General features: G+C 43.2%; 1 protein-coding gene across 1 annotated transcript in view; it reads right to left on the reverse strand.

The window, feature by feature from the left end:
* Positions 1-2,546: 2,546 nt before the first annotated feature.
* Positions 2,547-22,564, reverse strand: part of APBB1IP (amyloid beta precursor protein binding family B member 1 interacting protein) — a 94,237-nt gene continuing 74,219 nt past the window's right edge. The window contains exons 12-15 of the mRNA XM_032473706.1: positions 12,414-12,512; positions 11,695-11,809; positions 5,903-5,994; positions 2,547-3,367 (exon numbers count right to left, since the gene is read on the reverse strand). Coding sequence (XP_032329597.1) covers positions 2,876-3,367; positions 5,903-5,994; positions 11,695-11,809; positions 12,414-12,512 — 798 coding nt within the window. The 3' untranslated portion in view covers positions 2,547-2,875. The remainder of the gene's footprint in view (positions 3,368-5,902; positions 5,995-11,694; positions 11,810-12,413; positions 12,513-22,564) is intronic.

Consider the following 22,564-nt stretch of genomic DNA (forward strand, 5'->3'; position numbering starts at 1 on the left):
TGAGAAGCAGCTAGATTAGCCGACTCCCTGCTCTGAAAAGCTGATGGGTGTGTCATGGCCCACTTTGGCAGTCTGGCTCACGTGTGGATTTGTGAGTCCCGCTTAGTGTATGAAGTTGTTTATTTTGGTAATGTTACCTTTCACATGTCCAAGCACAGAAAAACCAAAAACTGCGGAAACGGAAGTTTGGAGCAAAGAAAGCTTAATTAATTGGGCAGAGCAAGGAGAATGAGTGGCTCATGCCCCTGAAACTCCCAAACTCCCCCAAGGGTTTCTGCTGATCCTTTTTAAAGGCCAGCTGAATGAGGGGCAGCCCAGTGTATGTGATCAGGTGCACATAATTCTCTGGTTGGTTGACGGTGCTCAACCCTTAGGCGTCAGAAGGTCTGGCTCATGATCAAGTAGTTAATTTCTGCCATTTGGTGATAGTTTTAGCATCTGAAAAACTCGGAAAATATGCCTGAAGTACTATTACCTGGGTCCTTCAGAGATGAGCTACAGCAGAGGATATGGGGAAGGGGTCTGTCCCTGGAAGGCCTCAGGGGTGCCTGCCTAATTATAGTTGAACCTACTTGTAACTGGCCCAGGGGTTACTGGAGAATGTCTGGAATAATACCCGATATGTGTTAGAAAGACCTTTGCTTAATTCTACAGCCAGATCTACTCTTATGGTACCGAAAGATTGTATTTATAACAGAAGTCATGATACAATTAATAAATGCGCACACACAAAACCAATCAAAGAAAGTGTAAGCATTAGGGATATCCTCAAAAAGTTCACTTACAAGAAAATAGACCAGCAAACAGGCAACTGAAGTTCTATGACACTTTTTCTTTTCTTCAGACCCATGTGTTTTTTTATTAAAGAGTGCAAGTACCCATACAGCTGAGCACATTATATTTAACATTTTGTGGGGTTTTTTTCACTGAATGAAAGCCTATAATAAACTATTAAAATAAGTCAATTTTATTGAGTTTTTCCCCCCAATATTGAAGAATATTATGTAAAAGATGTGTCAGGTACTTAACAGACAAAAGTTGTTAATGTGCACCTGTGGCTTATCTTGATCTAGATTTACATGTTAAGAAATATCCGACAGGTGGAGTTTGCCAAAATAGAGATTTAACACGTGTACTTGCAACAATCCTGTGACTTACACTTTACCCTCTGCCCTAATTACAGGTGGGGAAACAGACATGGAGGGAGTAAGTGTCTTGCCCAAGCTCACGTTGTTGGCAGATAGAGCGTTACACAATTTTGTTAGGCTGTTTTCATCTAGAAATTGTTTACCCAGATTGAAACAAAATAACCCGTCTCTTAAAAGATGTAATATGGCAAGGCTAAGTAGGGAAAGCAGGTGCAATTCATGAAGGATTCCAACATTAAGTAGTAGTAATCATATTATTGAACAGCTTTAGAGTCTTCTTTTTTCGCTAAAATTAAACATTTTCCCCTGCTACTTCATTCTTTATAATGTGACACTTTTGATGATTGGATGATTGCATAGTATTTCTTTGAAAGGGTATGTAATGTTTACTGGGTCACAGGGAACTGATACTTTTACATTATCTGTCATGTCTTGGCAGATCTTTAAAATCAAGCTGAAATGGAATTTGAATATTCTCTTCATTCAAGTAACTCAGAAAAATGCTGTTGAGAATCACAAAATGGTGATTTCTAGAGTCCTCTTGGAATTTGTCTTATGCCAGCGGGGATAAACATCCTTCCTCTCTACCCAGTTGATAATTATTTTGGAAAAGGCTCATCTCAAATAAAATCAAACAGATCCAGCTTTCTGGGATGTAGGTTAAGCACACCTTCAGGCCTCAATTCTTGTCCATTAAGTTAGGAATATGTTTGAATTGATGTTTGGAGTCTGGGAGGTCCATAACAACCACATCCCTCACTTTCCCTTCGTGAGTCCCCTGGGTCTTACTCTCTGAGCCCTCTTGATCCACAGTGGTGGGTTCCAATGCTTCAGAAAACTTTAGTGCACCTTACCAGTTTTAATCACTAAATATTTTGGTTTTAAAATCTGAGTTTGCTTTTTTGTTTGCTTTAAATGTCAGTTTAGAGCTTACTTTTACCCAAATATTACAACATAAGATTAATCATTTTTTAAGTAGAAAATAACACATTAGCTATTATTTAGTTTCTACCCACTTTAAGAAGATTTTGAGGCCTTTTACATTTAAAAAGAGAATAAAACACTTTCATCCCAGATTGACCATTCCCCAGATGCCTTCTCAGGAGCCAGGGGGATCAACATACAGCCTCTATCTGATTCTCTCAAAACTATGGAAACTTGGCTAGGCATACTTTTGATCAAGCAGTGAATCTCAAATTGAATTCACTCTACCTGTTTTTTCCTTTTCTTTCTTTCGATTTTTGTGAAAGTCGTGGAGGTCACTGAGGTGGTGATGAGAAGTATGTCAAAGATCAACACGACTTTAGAAGGACTAGGATTTTTAAAAGGTCAAGTATGTTATAAAATAGAATTGATATTGCATTAGATTTACAGACTCATAGTTCTAAAAATACCATCTTCAGGAAAAAACATTTAAATTTTTATTAATTTGACACTGGAACGTAACATAAAACTTCTTTAGTTAACTTGAAATGGAAGGGAAAATCCATCGAAGTGGAAATACATAGGAAAGGTAGGTCCATTTAGGTAGATATTCTAAATTCCATGTTAGATTAAGGATTACAGGTGTACTTGAGCAACAGGGAGATGTTTTGCAGTACTTCTAGTCAGAATACTTCAATATTGTATCTAAGAATGGACAAAATGTCATGAAAACAAAGTAACAAACATGCAGTTGAGGTTAGCAATGATTATATCCATCATCCAAAAATATTTATAAGTTCTGCTTACGACATGTTGCCTCTCTTTTTCTGCAAAGCTTTCATGAGATCCGACATGAAATCTTGCTCCCCGCCTCCCCCGCTGGGTGGTCCTGGGTTCTCCTGCCTCTTTGGGGGAACTGGAGGCCTTTTGACGACCATCGGGGGCTTCTCGGCAGACTCCGGGGTGAAGGCGGGTGGGGGAGGCGGCGGCGGCGGTAACGGGTACCCCGCATCGCCCACAAAAGAGGGCGGTGGGGGAGGCACGAAGTCCGGGGGCGCGTCAAAATCGGGGGGCGGTGGAGGGAGCTCGTCGTCCTCCAAGGGTGGCGGTGGCGGCGGCGGTGGCAGGAGGTCGTTGGGCAGGGCGGAGAAGCCGGCGGCGGCCGTGCCCTTGGCCTTGGGGGGCATCCCCGGGCTGCCGCTGACATCTGAAGATCTTCGCACAGGAGCGGGTGGAGGCAGGCTGGACTTCGGGAGGGGCTGGGCCCTGGGCGCTCCCAGGGCTGGCTTCTGGTCCTTCAACAAAGAGAACAGCATTATTCTTGACCACACGGCCACGTGGAGGTGACATTTCCTTGGACAGGGGAGCTCTCAGGATTTAAGAAGCATCTGCCCCCAGGGGGAGTCTCAATCCCTCAGTCCTGGAGATGCCAGGTTGTTCTTAAGATAGCTCATCTTTGCTTTGGGATAGAAGGACTCCAAATGGCCTTTAACATTATTTTTTAATATTACTACCTGCTGCTAATCTACCCTGTCTTATTCTGTCAATGGAAGCCCTTGCCCTATTCAGCAAGGTGTTTATTTAGATTATACAGGTGTCTCCTCAGAGCTGCCTTCTACAGGAGTTACCAGTGTCTTTAAAAGGGCTCTTGTGGTGCAGGGTTTATCTGGTTGTGGGTTACCTCAGTCTTTACCCTACAGTCAGCCTAGAGCAACTCCAAACGGAAGCATATTGGCTCTTTTGGAACTCCCACTCAAGCCTTGGTTCCCGAGACAAGCCACCAGGGTCCTAGGCAAACACAGATGTCACATTTTTCTTGGTCTGAGTTGAGCTGGTTGTGAAGGGCAGTTGTCAGGACCAGGTGTCTGAAATTATTTTGCTCCTGTACCATCTCCTCAGGGGCAGACAGATGGTTAAGGAGCTTCCCCAAATCTCTCACAAATCTCCTGGCTTAATCGTCCTACTTTGATCAGCACAAAGATGGAAGGGAAAAAGAAAACAGAAAGCGTTCTCTCTGGACTACAGGTCATCTTCGTGCAAACCTGAGCACAGAGGCTCTCTCTCCTGGTGGGGATGGTTCTGGCTCTTGCATCACTGCTTCTGTACTTGCACGCTGACAACCCTTCCCCAGGGCTGTGGGCAAGGAAGGAGCCAGTTCTATGTTTCACTCCTTCAGAAGTAACAGCTTCCAGGGAGGAGGTGGGTAGACCAGGAATCTGCACACTTGATCCATAGTCTTAGATTTACTTTCTCTTAACTGTGTGAATGTCAGCTGGCTAATCTGGTATAAAATGAGCACCATAATCCCTATTATTATCTGTATCTTAAATGCATAATGTGGTCAGGTGAGATAAATATATGAGTGGGTTCTGAAAACTAAAATTATGTTGCATGTGCTATTGGCAGAGGCTAACAGAGGGCTCAGCCCTTCATCTGCCAACAGTGGAATAGATATTAATAAATTATATTTATATAATGTAACGCACCTGAGAATTTCAGGCAGCTGAATTGAATCCCTGTTTTAGTGATAATTATCATTGTGATTTACATTTTATCAGGCTTTCATTGTATTTCTTTCTTTGCTTAATAACCTCTTACCACTGAAGATTAAATTTAGAAGTTTTTTTCTCCCCTAACAAAGTGCCTTCTGATTGAGTTTATTTTATTTAGTTCAACTGCTTAGCATGATAAGAAATTAACTGGTGATATATTTAAAAAAATTTTTTGATCTGGCCCTTTGGGAATTGGTGTTCACACATAGTTAAGTGATTTCTATTCTGATTTTTTTTTTTTTTTTTTTTTTGCTTTCAGCATTTAAAGATGTTTCTCTTCAGCTGGCATTACAGAAACCATGAAAATAACAATTGCTCAAAGTACACTGTGTGATGAGATTGTCAGACTTGAGGAGCTAACAAGAATATTAGAGAAACACAGCTTTTCATGGTCTACCATGGTTCTCAAAAATTACAAGAAGTTCAATAAATGCAGGATTTGATTGTTTCCACCACTGGCTGATGAAAGGGGAGAATGAGGTGGAAAACTACTGCAGGGACAGCTAGGATTATGCTGAATTACACATGAGAATCTTCAGTGGAAGCTGTGTAGTCAATTCAGATGTTACCAATGATCACTCTTAGCTATAATTTTTAGATTAAAATGAATCTACATTAATCTCCTCTACTGAAAAAAAGTTATGGAGAATGTTATACCAATTTGGCTATTATTTAAAAATGTTCTCTCTTCTCCATCACTCTGAGGATGTATGTAGAATATTAACAGAAAAATACAAAATGCACATTTTATAGTGGAACCCTGTTAGTACTCTTGTAATCTGGCTTGGGGTCCAGTTAGCATTTAACAAAGGACTTCTGACTAATGAGTTGATTTAATTTATTCAGAAAAAATAAGTAAAAATCCCAAGCACTTAAAATGCAGATGCCAGTTTTGAAGAGTGCTAAAACCACTCGACTAAACAAACAGTCACTTCAGTCAAAATAAGTGTAGCTAAACTAAAAATAGTTATCAATCCTCAGAATTAAAAAAAAAATTCTTACATTTTCCCGAAGCTGTGTAATAATAGTTGGTTTTAATTTTCCATTCTAGCCTATGTAACTTAAAGATTAAAAAAAAATATATATATATATATATATATATAAATATATATATACAGAGAGAGAGAGCAAGAGCACAATTATCTAAATGAAATGATGGTGACTTTTGAATTGCTGGGACTGTATTTCCTCTTTTCAAAGGAGCAATCATTAGAACACAGCTCCTGGGCTTACAGAGCACAGTCTGTTAGAAGTGGGTCAGGTACTTCCTGGTCTTACCTTGGGTGGTTCAATGTGTCTCTGTGCTTCTCCGAGAACTGTACTCATAGAATGTGCCGCCTGGGGAATCTGACCATTGGCCTGAGTGGTGCCTGTTTTAATTAAAAGGGAGGAAGTGAGCCAAGAAAAGTGGGCAAGGTGGAAGGATACATTAGGGGTATGGGATTAACAGATACACACTTCTATACATAAAACAGATAAGCAACAAGGATTTACTGTAGAGCACAGGCAACTATATTCAATATCTTGTAATAACCTAAAATGGAAAATAATCTGAAAACAGTATATAACTGAATCGCTTTCCTGTGCACCTGAAACTAACATAATATTTTAAATCAATTATACTTCAATTAAAAAAAAAAAGAATAATGGCAAGTTATTTTCAACGTTCTTGAAAGTTAAATTTGAAAATACAAAGCAATTCATGTCTCCAAAGCAAAAGGATTCGTAGGTACACAGGGCTCACCCCAAGTCTGAGGTTCTCTGACAACACTTCATGAGATTCAGCAAAAGTTTCAGGGAAGTGAGTGCTTTATGGCAAGCCACAAAATCTGGATTAACTAGGGTCTTAGAGAATAGTATGTTCTGCTTTTCAGGACTTTTTGGGTAATTGGAGAATAAACCTGGAAAACTTCCTTTTTAGAAGGATTCTCATTGTTGAAGATTTTTCTGAAATGGATGGACCCGGTTGCACACTCTGCTGCACACAGGAACAACTTTGAATGTTACCCTCAACAAAAAGTACTTTGGGCACAAAAACAGGAGGCAGAGGTGACTGAGCAAAAGGTGCAGACCCCTAATATATCCTGGAATTAGATTTTTTTTCCCCCCTGAAAGTCCTGATAGGCACTTATTTTTCTGCCTTTTTATTTGCTCTTTTGCACAAAAGTGTGCCTCACCGTTTTGAGAGTCAGACAGAAGAAGCTGTATGTTGATCTCCATGGCTCCTGAGAGGGCATCTGGGGGAGGTCAGCCCGCCCTCCACACACCGAGGCCGTTTCTCCCACGACTGAACTGCCTCTCAGCCCCTGACATCAGGTCTCCTCACTGAGTGAATCTGAGGTTACTTTAGCTCTGCTCAGGACCAGCTATCCTGCCAAATATTTATGAAATGACTGTTTACTTGCTTCTTCAAATATTTCCCCAATATCTGGAGAAACCCACGAATCTACAAAATAGTTCAAGGAAGGTTTTAAGGACTTCAGGAGACTGGGAAGAAGGGAAAGTCTGAGAAGGAATCAGATACTTCCACAAGTCTCAAAAGTCTCTCTGGACAAATTATTAAACACAAAAAGGAAATTGCATAGGAGAGAAAATTGGAAAGCACCTTAACCAAGCAGCTAAGGGGCATGGAGACACCATATGCCTCCAACTGGGATACCCGGGGAAGGACCCAGAAGCCTGGCCCTGCCCCCAGTGCAGTACCTGGGCTGAGTTATGAGTAAATGCCAGACACATCCAAACTGAGGGAAATTCTGTAACATAAATGGTCCTTGTTCCTTAAAAAAATTGTTACTGTCTTGATGGACAAAGAAAGGCCAAGGAAATGTTTCAGATAACAGCAGACGAGAGAGACCTGAAGAAGCACAGCAGCCATGAGTGCTTCACACGTAAACCGACCCACCGGCCTAAAAACTGGACTCTGAGCATTCTTTGTACCAACCTAGGAGTTCTTCCCCTGTCCTGGCTCCCTACCTGTCCTCTGCAGGTACCTATTAGCCTGAATTTCTTTTTTTTTTTTAATCATTCCCTTATCTTTTAAAAAAATAATATCATCACATAGGTCTGCAGAACACAATCCTGGATGGAAATTGTGCCAGGAAAGAGCATCACTGTAAAGCATCTTTGAGACAACTGGCAAAACTGGAAGACGTGGACTGTGGTTTACGTAAAAAGTCTACCAACATGAAACTAAATTTCCTGAATTTGAGAACTGTACTGTGGGTTGTAAGAGAACAGCTTTATCTTGTTTTAGGAAATACAAAGGGAAGATTTAAGGGGCAAAGTTACATGACGTAGTCAATCTTCTCTCAAGTGGCTCCAAAAAAAAAAAAAAATAGTAAATGCTGGAGAGGGTGAGCAGAAAACGGAACCCTCCACTGCTGGTGGGAGTGTAAATGGGTGCTGCCACTATGGAAAACAGTATGGAGATGCCTTAAAAACTAAAAACAGAGTTACCATGTGATCCAGCAATTCTACTCCTGGGCACATATCCAGATAGGACAAAAACTCTAATTCAGAAAGACACCTGCACTCCAGTGTTCACAGCAGCACAATTTACAACAGCCACGACATGGAAGCAACCTAAATGTCCATTGACAGATGACTGGATAAAGAAGATGTGGTATATTTATACAATGGAATACTACTCAGCTATAAAAAAGAATGAAATAACGCCACTAGCTGCAACATGGATGGACCTAGAAACTATCATACTAAGTGAAGTAAGTCAGACAGAGAAAGACAAGTATCGTATGACATCACTTATATGTGGAATCTAAAAAAAAAGATACAAATGAACCTATTTACAAAACAGAAATAGACTCTGAGACATAGAAAGCAAACTTATGGTTACTGAAGGAGAAAGCCGAGGAGGGATAAATTAGGAGTGTGGGATTAACAGACATACACTACTATACATAAAACAGATAAAATGACAAGGTCCTACTGTATAGCACAGGGAACTATATTCAATTCCTTATAACCTATAATGGAAAATAACTTGAAAAAATAACATATAGATATACATATATATATCTGAATCACTTTGCTGTACACCTGAAACTAACACAACATTGTAAACCAACTCTACTTCAATTAAAAAAAAGAAATAATGTCTATGGACAACACATGGAGAAAGGTGGATGGAGAGAGAAAATGACACAGCAAATGTGACAAACATTCAGCATCGTTGCTCTGGGTCAAGAGTATATGGAAATCCTTTGCATTATGCTAGCAACTTTTCCATAAGTTTGAAATTATTTCAGAACAAAAAGATATTCATGTCCATTTATGCAGTTAAAAAACTGGAACAGGCTGTAACAACTTGCACTGTCAGCTTTTTCACTGTGACACGTGTGCTCCCCAGTCAGCAAGAACCAAGCTGCCCCCCTCGGCACGTCTGCTTGGTGCTGTCAGGACATACACCGTGTGCCACGTAAACACCACATGTCTCTAAGGCTTATCAATGTCTCTCTCGAATTAGCCAAATCTTTGCTCTGGAGGGTGGGAAGTAAGAGTAAGGCTTTAAGATGTTTAAATTCAAGATTTTTCTTAAGACCTTGAGTGAGATTTCAACCCCTTAGATTCCAAAGTGCTCAACCTTCTCATCTCCTTTGGTCTAGTCTCCTTCCCCTCTTCTCTCTTCTTTTACATATTCAAAATCTTTTCTTTATAGATAGTGTATGATCCTGATTTGTATTTTTAGTAATAACCTCGTGACAATAAGAACAGTACTTTCTTGAGTGAGTTGAACTGTGAACCTAAAGGGGGTTATGGGAACCCCCAGGTTTGTAGCCAGTACGTCAGAAGTGTGGGTGGCCTGGGGACCCCTGAAGTGTGGCTGGCCTCGGAAGAAGGGGCGGCCTTACTGGGACTGTGCCCTTAGCCTTGGGGTCTGAGCTGACACCGGTGGTCAGCATCAGAGATGTACTGCAGGACTCCAGCTGAGGCAAGAACAGGGGACCAGAGCACACAGGGGAGAATTCACCCTTGTTAGGAAGTAACATGATGGACACAGGCTAGGACAGATGCCGATGCACGTAAGCCATGGCGTTTGATGGTGGGCAGTTGATGGTTCCACTTGCTCTGCTGAGAGTAAAGGGGCTGGATGTTGGAAATCTGAGGGGAGTGAAGAAAGTCTGAAACTGTTAGAGAAAATAGGACATTACATTGACTGGGACAAGTTTTCGCAACATGACTGACACGTGGGACTGGAAAATTCTTTGCTGTTCGGGGCTGTCCTGTGCATTGTAGGAGAGGCAGCGTCCCTGGGCTCTGCAGGTTAGATGATGAAGCGCCACCCTAAGCATGAAACCAACAATGTTTTCAGACACTGCCAATCCCCCCGGGGCTCCAAGGCTCCCTTGGTTGGTCCAGAGAAACACAAGAAGATCCAAAGGCAGTGTTAAGGGCCCAGGTGGGGTTGATGACCACAGGCTGTGATCGAATCAATACATCTGTTACATGTAGAGCCTCTAGGAGGAAAGGATGTCCCCTGTCTCACTCCTCGTCCCCTCGCCACCAATTAACCTGGTTCACGGTGGGCGGAGCCACTGTGGGCTGAGGGCCGGGCCCAGCCATTCTGTTCACTTCCTGCCTTCCTTCTCCCCTCCCCCTTCTCTTGCTCCCTTCTTATCTTCTTTTTCTTTAAGTCCCTGGTGTTACAGTTGCCTCTGTCTGGGACTGGTGCTAAGACTCTGATGGAGGGAAGAAAGATGCCCATTTCAGGCTCTGAGCTTAAACCACATGCCCTTGCTTGCTCTACCAGGGAGCCTTGAATTGGGAGTTACAAACCCGGCCCAGCTGATCAAACGTATACAGGCTCAGTGGGGGCCCTATCATAATAGCATCTCACAGCAGCCCTAAGCCCCCGGTGACCCTGACATGCACACATACCTGGTGGAGCTAAGGCCCTGGCGAGATGTGTGCTCTGCTTCCACTACTGAGTGGGTGGGCTGTGATTCAGTTCTGACACCTCCTGGAGCTGGCATCACACGCCACAGGTTTAAGGCATAACCTTCACAAGGCTGCCTGCGCTCCAATGCCAGCCACCTGCCACTTCTGACCAGCCCTCTATAAACTGACAGGTTCCCACGGCCCCCTTAGGCTCAGTAATTCACCAGAATGACTCACAGAACTCAAGAAAGTCCTATCCTTAATGATCAGTTTTATTATAAAGGATTCACACGAGGCAAGGTCTGGGAGGGTCCTGGACATGGCGCCTCCATGCCTTTTCCCTGTGGCGTCCGGGCATGTCACCCACCTGCTACGCTGACTTGTTCACAACCAGGAAGCTCCCCAAGCCTTAGTGTTTAGAGTTTTTATTGGGGTTTCATTAAGAGGCACGATTGATTAAATCACCGACCATCAATCATTCCAGTTCTTTCAACGATTATTTATCATAAAGATAATGTGTTTGGATTACAGCTCAGCCACTGAGAAGACAGTAGGTACTAGCTCCTCCCAGCTTCAGTTTTCTCAGCTGTGGAGTGGGGATAATAATTTATACTCTGCAGGATCACTGTAAGGACCAGAACTAATATACACACAAAGCAGTGCAGAGTACCCACTCCATTCTCAGTGTCTTGTCCTCCCTCTGAAAAATACAAACAAGTAGCTGCTATGTTACCACTAAGATGTGCTGCCCAGAGTTGGGTACAAGGCTCTAGCCATGACATCACTGAGGCAAAACGCCAAGGAATGATGCCACCCTTGGTGTGGCCAGTCTGCTGGGCGCTCACGAAGCCTGGGACAAACAGCGCTTTTATGCTCTGATGAGACAGTTCCCTACATGCTCACCCTAAACTGGCCATCACCATCTTGTCCACAAGCATATCATGCAGAAAGGGCCCAAGCTCTGCTACAAGTCACTTATAAAGAAGTAGATTCAGGTGTGTGCTGTGGGGGAGTGGAGGGATCTCAACCTTGACCATCAGGAGGGTAAGGTATTCTGTACAGCATTCACAAAGTTCTGTTTTTACCGAATATGTTAGATAAATTTGAACATGAGCTCTGAGCTTTGAACAGGTGTCAGGATTCCTCCCTACCACCACCCCCACCCCGGGCAGTACCTGTAGAAGGCGGGGCCGGCGGGGCTGCGTTGGCAGTACCCAGGTTTGTCCACCGACTGGCGAGCCCCGCCCTTGCCATGGCGCGCTGGTAGTTATCATACAGCGTCTTTCCATACTGGAGGAGAACACAGAAGAAGCAACAGAGTGAGGCCTTTAACCCAAATTCTGCATTCAACTGCCATCCACAAATTGAGAGGGGAAAGGACTTCACAACCACTCTTTTTACTCCTTTCCTGAGATTTTTTTTTACAGGAAACATATTTTAATTTTAAAAAGTCCACAAGTCACGTTTCCTTATGTTAAATGCTTTCCCAGATGAGCAGAGTTAGCTAATACTCTCAGCCACCCGTTAAAGGAGCGCTGTAGCCATGCCACTTGATGACACGTCTTTATGTAATTCTATCACAGGCTACATCTCGTGTTTCTTAATTACACACTATGCTTGCAAAGCTCTCCATAAATAAATATCTGAGATCTGTCCTGGGAAAATAAATCCCTAATTCTCAGGTCACTGGAGCGGTTCCATGTGTCTACCACTCTCATTCTACTTAAAAAAAACCAGTGGGCAAATAAATGAGGTCATATCCTGTGCACTGACCCGTCGATAGTATTGACTCAGTAAGACTGGGGCAGGTGTTTCCCAGTAGCACAAAGACCGAAACCCAGGTTAGGAAGCTGGTTAGCAAATTCGAGATGGGGTGAGCCCCACACTCTCTCACCTTGGCGATCCGTATCCCCGTGACCCACTGACTCAGTGTTCTCGCATCATCACAGCACAGATACTTGATATACTGGGACTCCTTCTGAATCTGGGGATGCTAGAAAAAAGCCATTTCGAAGACCGTTTAGGAACTTTTCCCTCATTTGCACCTTTCAACACTTAAAAAACTCTTAGTGTATGAAATTTCCTGAGACGGTGGCCAAAATTACAGGTAGCAATTTTAGGATTAGGAAGAGGGGTACTTTTTCATATGGGCTAAATTTGGAAAGAATTTAAAGAAATCTGTGACATGATTTATCATAAGCACTTTTAGTCATATTATCAATAATCATTTTCAAATCTGAAAATATTTACATATATATGTATGCATATGTGTAACAGAATCACTTGGCTGTACACCTGAAACTAACATTGTAAGTCAACTACACTTCAATAAAAGATAAGATTTAAAAAATAAAATAAAACAAAACTCTTCAAATATGAATCCAATTGATGGCAAGTAAATCGACAAGGTGGAAAATTAAAGATCAATTACGGACAAGATACAACACTTACTATTATGAAAGATCAGGTTATATTCTCAGTACCCTTTCAGTATAAAATAGGAATACTGTTGGAAATATATTTAAATAATGAAACGTTTAATAAAAATGTTTATTCTTACCATTTTTCCTAATTAAAAAAAATCATTTTCATCCCTGCTTCTTGAACGTTTGAAAGCCGTCACATCTAACATGTCTCTAGCCCCAGAAGAAATCCAAATCGTTTCTCCATTGATCAGATAAGGAAACTTACCTGATGTAATTCTCATGTCAAGGAATGAATGCTTTTGTGATTCCCAGTCAGTCCTAGGGTTATTTCTGCTACCAGGGACTGTCACTTCCTACCCGATTTTTTGGCCTCCAGATGGATGGCCCAGAGGAGGGTTATTTTGTGTCTAATCTTATGTGGCAGTGAGCTGGGGTGCTGCCCAGGGGGGTCACCCAGGCCTTGCAGGAGCTCCAGCCAAAGACAACAGTGATGGGCAGAAACGAGGGGGAAAGAAAGACATGGGTTGGTCCCCAGTCATGCAGAACACCCTGTCCTCCTTCTGAGTCCTCCTTGCCCTGTCAGTTCTGTTTTATGTCTCTGTCTCTGACAGATTCTTCTCTCCACGAAGCCAGGAACCATGTCTGTTCACTGCCGAAGACCCCCAGGGCTTAGCCCATGGCTTGGCGTGTGGTCGGTCCTCCAGTCCAGAGGTGGAAACCATTGTTGAGGGAAATAAGCAAGCATAAGATTTCCCATTCAGCCAGAAGGCTCGTGGCCATATGGTGAGGGGCAGGCAACCCAACCAAGGTTCTAAGCTTCTAAGCTGTGTGTCATGTGAATTTTCACGGGTCATTATAATTTGTAAGAAGCTTCACTATATAGAACAATGACTACCACCGTGTGTGTGTGTGTGTGTGTGTGTGTGTGTGTGTGTGTGTGTGTGTGTGTGTGTGTCAGGGTGGCGGGGTGCTGTGAGACCACCTGTTTCTTCATCCTCCATTTCTCAGAGCCGTTCATTAATCCTGCTGGGATAAGCATCGTCGGTGGGGGTGTTGCAAGGCTGCTGGGAGGGCAGGGAGCCAGAAGTCATCTTCAGTGGGCAGGGAAGGAACGAGGCTGTCCAGTTCCTCTCGGAGGGTCCTGCGTGGACCTTCCCACCTCACTTTGCTTTCAGTTCAATTACTGACCTTCAGGGAAATGGCTCTTTTCAAAGCTGATCTCAACCATGGGCCTTGTACCCTTGAACTTCAGTTTGAATCTGAGAAGCAGCATCTGGACTAGTCACCCTAACGGCCAGGCCAGCAAGAGCTGGGGGTTGTGCTGTCTTTGCCCTGAAAGGGTCACAAGACCCACAGAGACTCTGAGCTTGATGAGAGGTTAGTAATTTTTGGTTTTACAAAAAGAAAACAGGCTTAGAGAGGTTATTGTATATTTTACTCCATAGTCCAGTATACCCTTGGAGTCTCTTCTCCCGCCGCCTAGAATTTCCATGTTCATATTAATTTATTATGCCGAAATTCCAGACTTAAAAAAAACACAGAAAAATTCAGAAATTATAAAGAATTATTATTCCTTTTGGCTCCAGGTTCCTGAATGTTGTCTGTAGTTTTCCATTCTGGCCAGCAGGTGGCAACATGTATCACACATTTCCTCATTTGGGTTCAATGCTTCCTTGTCAATTCTGAATGTTAGATTTCATTTTTGCAAATGTTACTCCAATAATCATCCTCTTTGGGTGATTGGCGAATGTTTCTCCAATAATCATCTGTTAAAACTGAAACTCTCCGTCAACTCAGATCATTAGCGGCAGCAGCAAAAAAAGGATTTGTTACATGAATTAACTGGCAGGTCATAAGGATGAGTACACTGGGGGAGGACATACTTATTTCCTGGATGGGCTGTGACATTCCACACATGCCTGTAGCACATCTATCAATACGAAAAGTCACAAAGCCAAACCAGAAGTCTTTGTCCTTCAGCCCCAGAAACCCAGCTCCCTGCCTTACAGCTGCATTCCTGTTCTGACTGTTGTGTAAGAGGGACAAAAACATGGGTCTCTCCAGCAATTTGATGCCTGTGATTGTGAGGCAGGAAGGAAGGGGGCAGGGCACAGCTATTCAAGGAATAACACAACAATTAGCACCAGGATGGTGAAAGATTCAACCACCAGCAGGCCTTGGGGCTCAAGATGGCTGGAGATTTGACTTCTAGCAGAACTTGAGCTTCACTATATGCTCACTGTAACCTCAGCATGGTGAATAACATGCCCGCAGGCGCCAGAACAGTCCCAAGGCTAACGCAAAAGACCGAAGAGTGGGAGGTGGCCCAATTCCTGGGAATCCCAGCCCCTTCCCCAGAGTAGTTGGGATGGTCCCACCTGTAGGCGTGTGAAGCTACCAAGCCCATAAAAAACTGGCACCTCATGGCCACCTCTTTCTCTCCCTCCTCTTCGGAGACGGCCCGCACCCTGTCTACGGAGTGTGTACCTACTTTTACTCTAATCTGAACACCCAACCCCCACACCTCGCGGCCTTTCTCTTGCCTTTTGCTATATCTCTCCAAATAAATCTACCTTTACTCAACTGTGGCTTGCTCTTTAAAGGACCCACACTTGGCGGGGCACGTCCCAGGAGCTCAACCGAGGCCTGGGAAAGGGCCCTCCTCACGCCCCACCCCTGTTTTTCCTGCATCAATTGTTCTTAGAAAGCAGCTGTTATTTATTTTTTTCCCTGAGGAATTTAAAACGTTGGTGCTGTTACCTTGGGCTTGTATATTAAAATTTTTTTGGTTTGTTTCTTGGTGCGTGTCCCGTCATGTTCCCAGGAGCAGACTGTGAATCGTACTGTGCTTGCAATGAAATGCAGAAAGCAACTGTGTGTGTAGATGGATCCACTTCAACAGCACAATAAACAATTTCTTAAGTGTATTCTCCATCCAAATACAGTAAAATGTGGTCATTCCCTTAAACGTAACGGCTGTTGAGCACAAAGCAGAGGCCAGAACTCTTGCCCCTGAGTTCTAACAGCTCCTCCTACGATGAGGAGGTGGGTGTAGAGACTTTGGTTCATTCTCTCCTATGTTAGTGGGGTGTGTCTCCCCGACTTCCTTACATCACCTGTGTGCCCTGACTGTGTAAAGGGGAATTCGGATCAGATGACCCCGAAGGTCTCTTGTGATCCTCAGATTTTCTGATTCTCAGATGAGCTGCCAATGGCCAGGAGACCCCTTTCTGGCTCCCGAGTTAGCGCGGGAACCCTCCAGGCTCCCAGGACATCCTACGGCAAGTCCTTGTGCTTTTTCTCCTGTCATGTCCTGGGACCTTGCCAAGGGGTTTACTTCCCTTGAGCCTTTTGCTGAAAAAAATATTTGCAAAGAGGTTTAAGGAAAAATACTGGCTCTGTGCCACTGGCCAGACTCTCCTGCTATTGGTTTGGTTGCTCCTGACCACAGAGAGAAGCTCCCGTAGGATGTGCCGCACAGCACACAGAGGTGAGGGCGACCGCAGATCATTACTGCAACAAGGGACCTTATAGATCTTCTAAACTTACAAATGGGAAACCAGAGAGGTTAAGCCATTGATCCAAGGCCAAAAGGAGAGGGAGAATCATAATTGAGAACCGAGGGCCCGTGCATCCAACAGGGACCTCTGGGTGCCGAGAAATACACCAATTCTTGGGTAAACAGAGATGAGTGAGGGGCTCTCATACTTAGAAGTGGTGGCTGGGGTGTTGCTGGGGGAGACACAGGTACATAAACAAATGTGGTCACTCTATGAAACAGTCAGGTTCTTAGTAAAAGCTAAGGAGGAAAACAAAGGAAGGCTCTTTGGAAGAGGTGACAGCATGTTATAATACATTTGAGGAACGTGCAGAAATTCTGTGTGGCCAAAACCTGGGAGCCATGGAAGGAAGAGGCAGAAAAGAAGCTGGACAGGAGCCAGAGTCAAGGGCTTTGTGTCCAAACAGCATCTGGAATTTGTCCTCTAGGCAGTGGGCCCATCAGACATTCAGAGCAGCAGAGAATCCAGGCAGCAATGGCGGCTGCGCGGGAGGTGGACGTGGAGTCAGGAGGACCAGATGGAGAGAGGGCTGGATGAGACATTGATGATAAAAACCAGAAGAACATGAGGATGGATTGGATGAGACAGGGAAGAGGAGGGACTTCAAGGATGATTTCTTTATTTCTAGCTTCAAAAAGTCAGTGGGTATGGGGTAGAAGGCTGAGTTGAGTGGAAATCAGAGGAAAAGTGGCCAAAATCTTCAGCGAGTTCAGGAGTTGGACCTGGTGGGTAAAAAGCAGACTCAGGAACCAGAAAGGAATGACTTAGCTCAACTGGATGAGACCCAGATGTGACCTGTGATTGGTTCCAGGACACCAGCAAATACCAAAATCCAGTGATGTTCAAGTCCCTTATAAACAATGGCACAGTATTTGCATATAACCTACACACATCCTATTGTCCACTTTAAATCATCTCTAGATTCCTTAGAATACCTAACACAGTGTAAATGCTACATAAATAGTTGCCAGCCAGTTCAAGTTTTGCTTTTTGGAATTTTCTGGAATTTTTTCCTTGAATATTTTCTATCTAAGGTTGGTTGAATCCACAGATGTGGAGCCCTCAGATATGCAGGGCAGATTGTAATATATAAAAAGGACCCAGCATGGAGCCTGTAGCATGATGGGACTTGTTATTATCATGATCAATATTAATGATAGAACCAGGTTTCTGGGAGCACGTAGGGCTTGACGTGAATTTCTTTTCCTTCCTTCATTCAACAGGTGTGTGCTGAGAATTTACACTGTGTCAAGTTACTGATCCAGCTCTGAAACATACTAGTGAATACAAGAGAAAAAGCCCCTGCCTACAGATGTTTATATTCTACTAGGGGAGAAAGTCAATAAAAATACAGAACACTAAGTGATGTAATTTCAGATTGTGAAGAAAACGTAGCAGAGTAAGGGTAGGGAGTAGGTGAGTGATGGAGTGGAATTCCAAAACTCTCTCTATGACCTTCCTGACGCTCTGCCTCTCAACAGAGCTCAGTAAAGACAAACTTCTTCCCCGGGGCTATTTACTTCCATCTCCCCATCACAGCCACCCTCAGAATGGAGTGAGAAAGAGTTCACAAAGTAGCAACTTTGCAGGGAAGGGGAGCATGTGTCCCAGAGAGAGCACAAACACAGACATGACTCTGGAGTACCAAAGTCCTTTCTTTGGATTCTGGTATCTTTCTTGTGAGTACGCACAGCCTCTTAAAATTTTTTAAAAATTTACTTACTAATTTAAAAAAAATTGAAATATAGTTGATGTACAATATTACTTTAGTTTCAGGTGTACTATCTAGTGATGTGGCACTTGCCTACATTAGGAAGTGATCACCACGACAAGTCTAGTATCCATCTGTCCCCATACAAAGTCACTGCCGTATTATTGACCATATTGCTCGACCTCTTAAGGGGCAGGTCATGTCCCTTCTCAGAGTGTGGTCCCTGGGCTGTTAATGTGATGTTAACTTGGTGAACTGGGAACTTGGTGGAAAAGCAAATTCTTAGGCCTGATCCCAGACCCACAGAACAAGGAACTCTATGGGCCCAAAAATCTGTATATATTTTTTTTTTAACTTTTTTTTCCCTTAAACGGAGGTACTGGGGATTGAACCCAGGACCATGTGCAGGCTAAGCATGCACTCCACTGCTGAGCTCTACCCTCCCCTCCAGCAATCAGTGTTTTAACAGCTCTCCTGGTGAGTCTCATGCACACTCAAGTTTGAGAACCACTGGTCAGTAGGAATATTTACTTAGTACGGGAGTGCAGTAGTAACGCCTGCCAATTCTTGCACGCGGGCTGTGTTTCTCAGCATTGCACTGGTGGTTTCTGGGCACATACTGTTTAATCTGCATGGGAAGTGTTCTTATTCCCATTTTGGAGCAGAGGGCAGTGACGGTTAGGGAGTCTTGCAAAGTGTGCCAGGTGACAAGGCCAGGACTCAAATTCCAACCTTCCCAACAGTGCCCTCCATGAACTGTCAGAATCCGTGAATTCCTACTGAGTAAGGAGCTTCCAGGGTGAAGTTCTCAGTCCGGCTCGGCTCACAGGCTCTCTTAACATGCTTCTCCGTAATCCTGAATTCCTTTGCAATGTCTGTACGAAGGAATTCTTTGACTTCTGTAAATCTGCCACTCTCATGAAGTATTTGCATATCAAGGGCTTTTTTTTTCTTTCCCACAGTGGACAGGACAAACAAGTGACCAAAATGTTCAGAAACAAATCAGGTTCTCCAAGCAGTAACAGACCCTTTTACTCAGCAAATGATAAAAATTCTTCATGTTCTGGGAAGGAACCAAGACGGGCACTTCAGAGTGAAGTGGGCAGGGGGACTGCTGGTAAAGAATTTGGCTTCAGATCAGAACTCATCATCATTCTGTGAAAAAGGGAAATGCATGTTCCGCCTGGGTTGCTCTTGATTCTTGTTCTCAGATCATCAGAACTGCTTTTTTTCCCCCCACCTCTGAGCCCTCTCCCCCACTGGGGAGGCCCCCACCGGTTCCAGAAGACTCAGGCCTTGAATAGAGGATTCTAGAAGCTCTAGTCCAGGAGGACCTGCGTCCTGTGTCAGACTGAGTTCCTCCCTTGCTCCCTGTGTCTGCTTCCTCATCCTGGGAACCTCTGAGTCTGAGATCTCTTCTTTCTCTTGCTGGAAATCTGTGCTACGGCCTCTGGACCCTGGCCATGTGTTGGGGCCCTCGCTCCCTCTGACAACTTTCATTTTATTTGTCCACTCTGAAGGGTATCATAGCAAACAAGCCCTGGTGATTGATGCTTAAAGTTAGAGCCCATTTTAATCCTAAGTGAATCGTGATGATGCTTAGGAAAAAATAAGATTCTTGGGCCCCAACCTTCAATGTTTTGACTCAGTGGGTCAGGGCCCTGGAATTTGTATTTCTAACCAGCCTCCTCTGACTCTGATTCAGCCAGTTTATTAACCAGCAAGCATTTCAGAACCTCCCTCCAAAACCTTCTCCCTGCCCAAGAGATGTGGGCAGCGCTTTGATGCAGGGCATTGGAACGTCCATGTGGAAATGAGGGTCCCTGTTCTGGTAAGTTCTCACAGTCTCAGGATTGCAAACAAGGGCCATGGGGGCAGACAGAAACATAATGAAGACACAGTTCAAGGGTGGTTAGTGGAGGGGCTGAGGGACGCAGAGATTTTGTGTCTGAGCAGACAGTGTCTGAGAGAATGGCCTCTGGGCCACCCTCTGGCTTCTCATCCTGACTCAGCCACTCCCTGGCCAGGAATCTCTGTGCAGTGGTTCCACGCTTAAAAACTAGGGAGAATTGTGGCTCTCATGTCATAAGGTTGATAAAAGGATTAAATGAGTTAAGTGTTTAAATCACTGCATTATAGATGCAAGGTATGTATTTGCCATTGTTCTCAGGACACTTTCTATACCAGGAACAGGCCAGAAATGCAGGAACCTGAAGCAGGCAGCACATTCTCCCCACCCTCTCTTCCTTCTGACCCAAGCAGGCCTCAACCCCAGGGCCTTTGCATTTACTGTTCTGCTCAATTGGGCTTTGGGAATGGTTGGGTCTAGGAGATACTCAACTTCTGGAGGAGCAGCTGTGTGACAGCAGCACACTAGTGTGGGCACCTCTGAAATGACAGTGTGTGTTCACGATCATCTCCAAGGATGCGGACTTTGACAAAGAAAACTTTTGCTACAGAGGTAAATTTAAGTGTTGTCCTTCATTTGTGAAAATGATATAACCCCCCCAAGTGTAGACTGACCTACTTCCTCGGGAAGGGTGACAGCTTTGCCAGGAGTACATGCGGACACACAGGGTCCAGCTGCAGACCTTTCCAGAAACATGGTGATGGAGTCTTCCTGTGTGCAGTGCAGGTGACTGAGCTAAAATGGAGCCTTGCCAGGAACCAGGTCTCCTGAACAGCTGCCCCACAGACAGCCGTTCCAGAAGGAAACTGGGGAGCCCTGACTCCAAGAAAGGAGAAATTCTGGGGAATTTCTGGGAGGGGTCATATCGGGGGAGGGGGCTAAGAGGTATAAACTATTAGATAAAATAAGCTACAAAGATACACTGTACAATGCAGGGAATACAGCCAATATTTTATAACTACAAATGGAGTATAACCTTTAAAAATTGTGAATCATTATACTGTACACCTGTAACCTATATATAGCATTGTGAGCAACAACATTTCAATTAAAAAAGAATTTAAAAAAACAAAGTATATTTGTAGGAAAAAAAGATAAATTCTGCACACAGCCTTGGACCCAGGCCAAATGGAATGAGATAACCCCTGCTCTCTGGTGTGAGGCTGTGAAGGGAAAGGAATTTACGGTCTTCCAGGCAATGGTGTGGCCAGAACAGCTGCATCAATTCCTTGAATCCATTTCCAGGAGTCAGTTGTTACATGTGGCAGATAAGTTACTTTTGCCCAACCTTCCAAAATAATGTACTAATGTAAACAAACCTTCCCAGACAACTGATAATACATACTGCTTTTTGATAACACACACCTTAAAAAGTTTCAAGACCCAGTAATGCTATTTTTAGAAAAAGATTTTTTTAAATTAACTTTTTATTGAAGTCAGTTTACAAAGTGTCAGTTTCTGTTGCACAGCATGTTTCAGTCATACATATACACACATATATTCCTTTTCATATTTTTTCATTATTGGTTACACAAGATATTGAATATAGTTCCCTGTGCTACACAGTATAAACTTGTTGTTTATCTATTCATATATAGTAGTTAGTCTGCAAATCTCAAACTCTCAATTTATCCCTTCCCACCCCTTTCCCCTCTCAGTAATCATGTTTGTTTTCTATGTCTGTGAGTCTGTTAAGAAATGATATTTTCCCCTACTTTTGTATTTTCTGTATTTTTCTAGGAAATCTTGTCAACTTCCTAATTTCTAAAAATGTCTGACAATAGAATAAGAGTCTGATATAGAACTGAAAAATTTATCACTTTGTCAATAAAATTGTAAATAAAATTTGTTCAAAATGTAGAGCTTTCATTTTCATAAAGTAATGAAGAAATCCAGACAGATTGGTTTGTGAGTTTTAGACTCTGTAGCAGGCTTTGGGAGAAATGATCTGAATGGGTAGGAATGTTTTCCTCTTTCCTATTTTGGTGTACAATAAAAAGCTTATTATGTTATATTTGTAGTTAACTATATAACATTTAATATTTTTTTCTTAAAAGGAAATATTTGCACCCTAATGTTCATAACAGCACAATTTACAATAGTCAAAACATGGAAGCAACCTAAATGTACATTGACAGATGACTGGATAGAGAAGTTGTGGTATATTTATACAATGGAATACTACTCATCCATGAAAAAGAATAAAACAATGCCATTTGCAGCAACATGGATGGACTTGGAGATCGTCATTCTAAGTGAAGTAAGCCAGAAAGAGAAAAATACCATATGATAGCACTCATATGTGAAATTTGAAGGAAAAGACACAAATTAACATATTTATAAAACAGAAACAGACTCACAGACATGGAAAACAAATTTATGATTACCAGCGATGGGAAGGGATAAATTAGGAGTTCGAGATTTGCAGATACTAACTGC

This window comes from Camelus ferus, chromosome 35, assembly GCF_009834535.1.
Source record: "Camelus ferus isolate YT-003-E chromosome 35, BCGSAC_Cfer_1.0, whole genome shotgun sequence".
Taxonomy (NCBI): Eukaryota; Metazoa; Chordata; class Mammalia; order Artiodactyla; family Camelidae; genus Camelus; species Camelus ferus.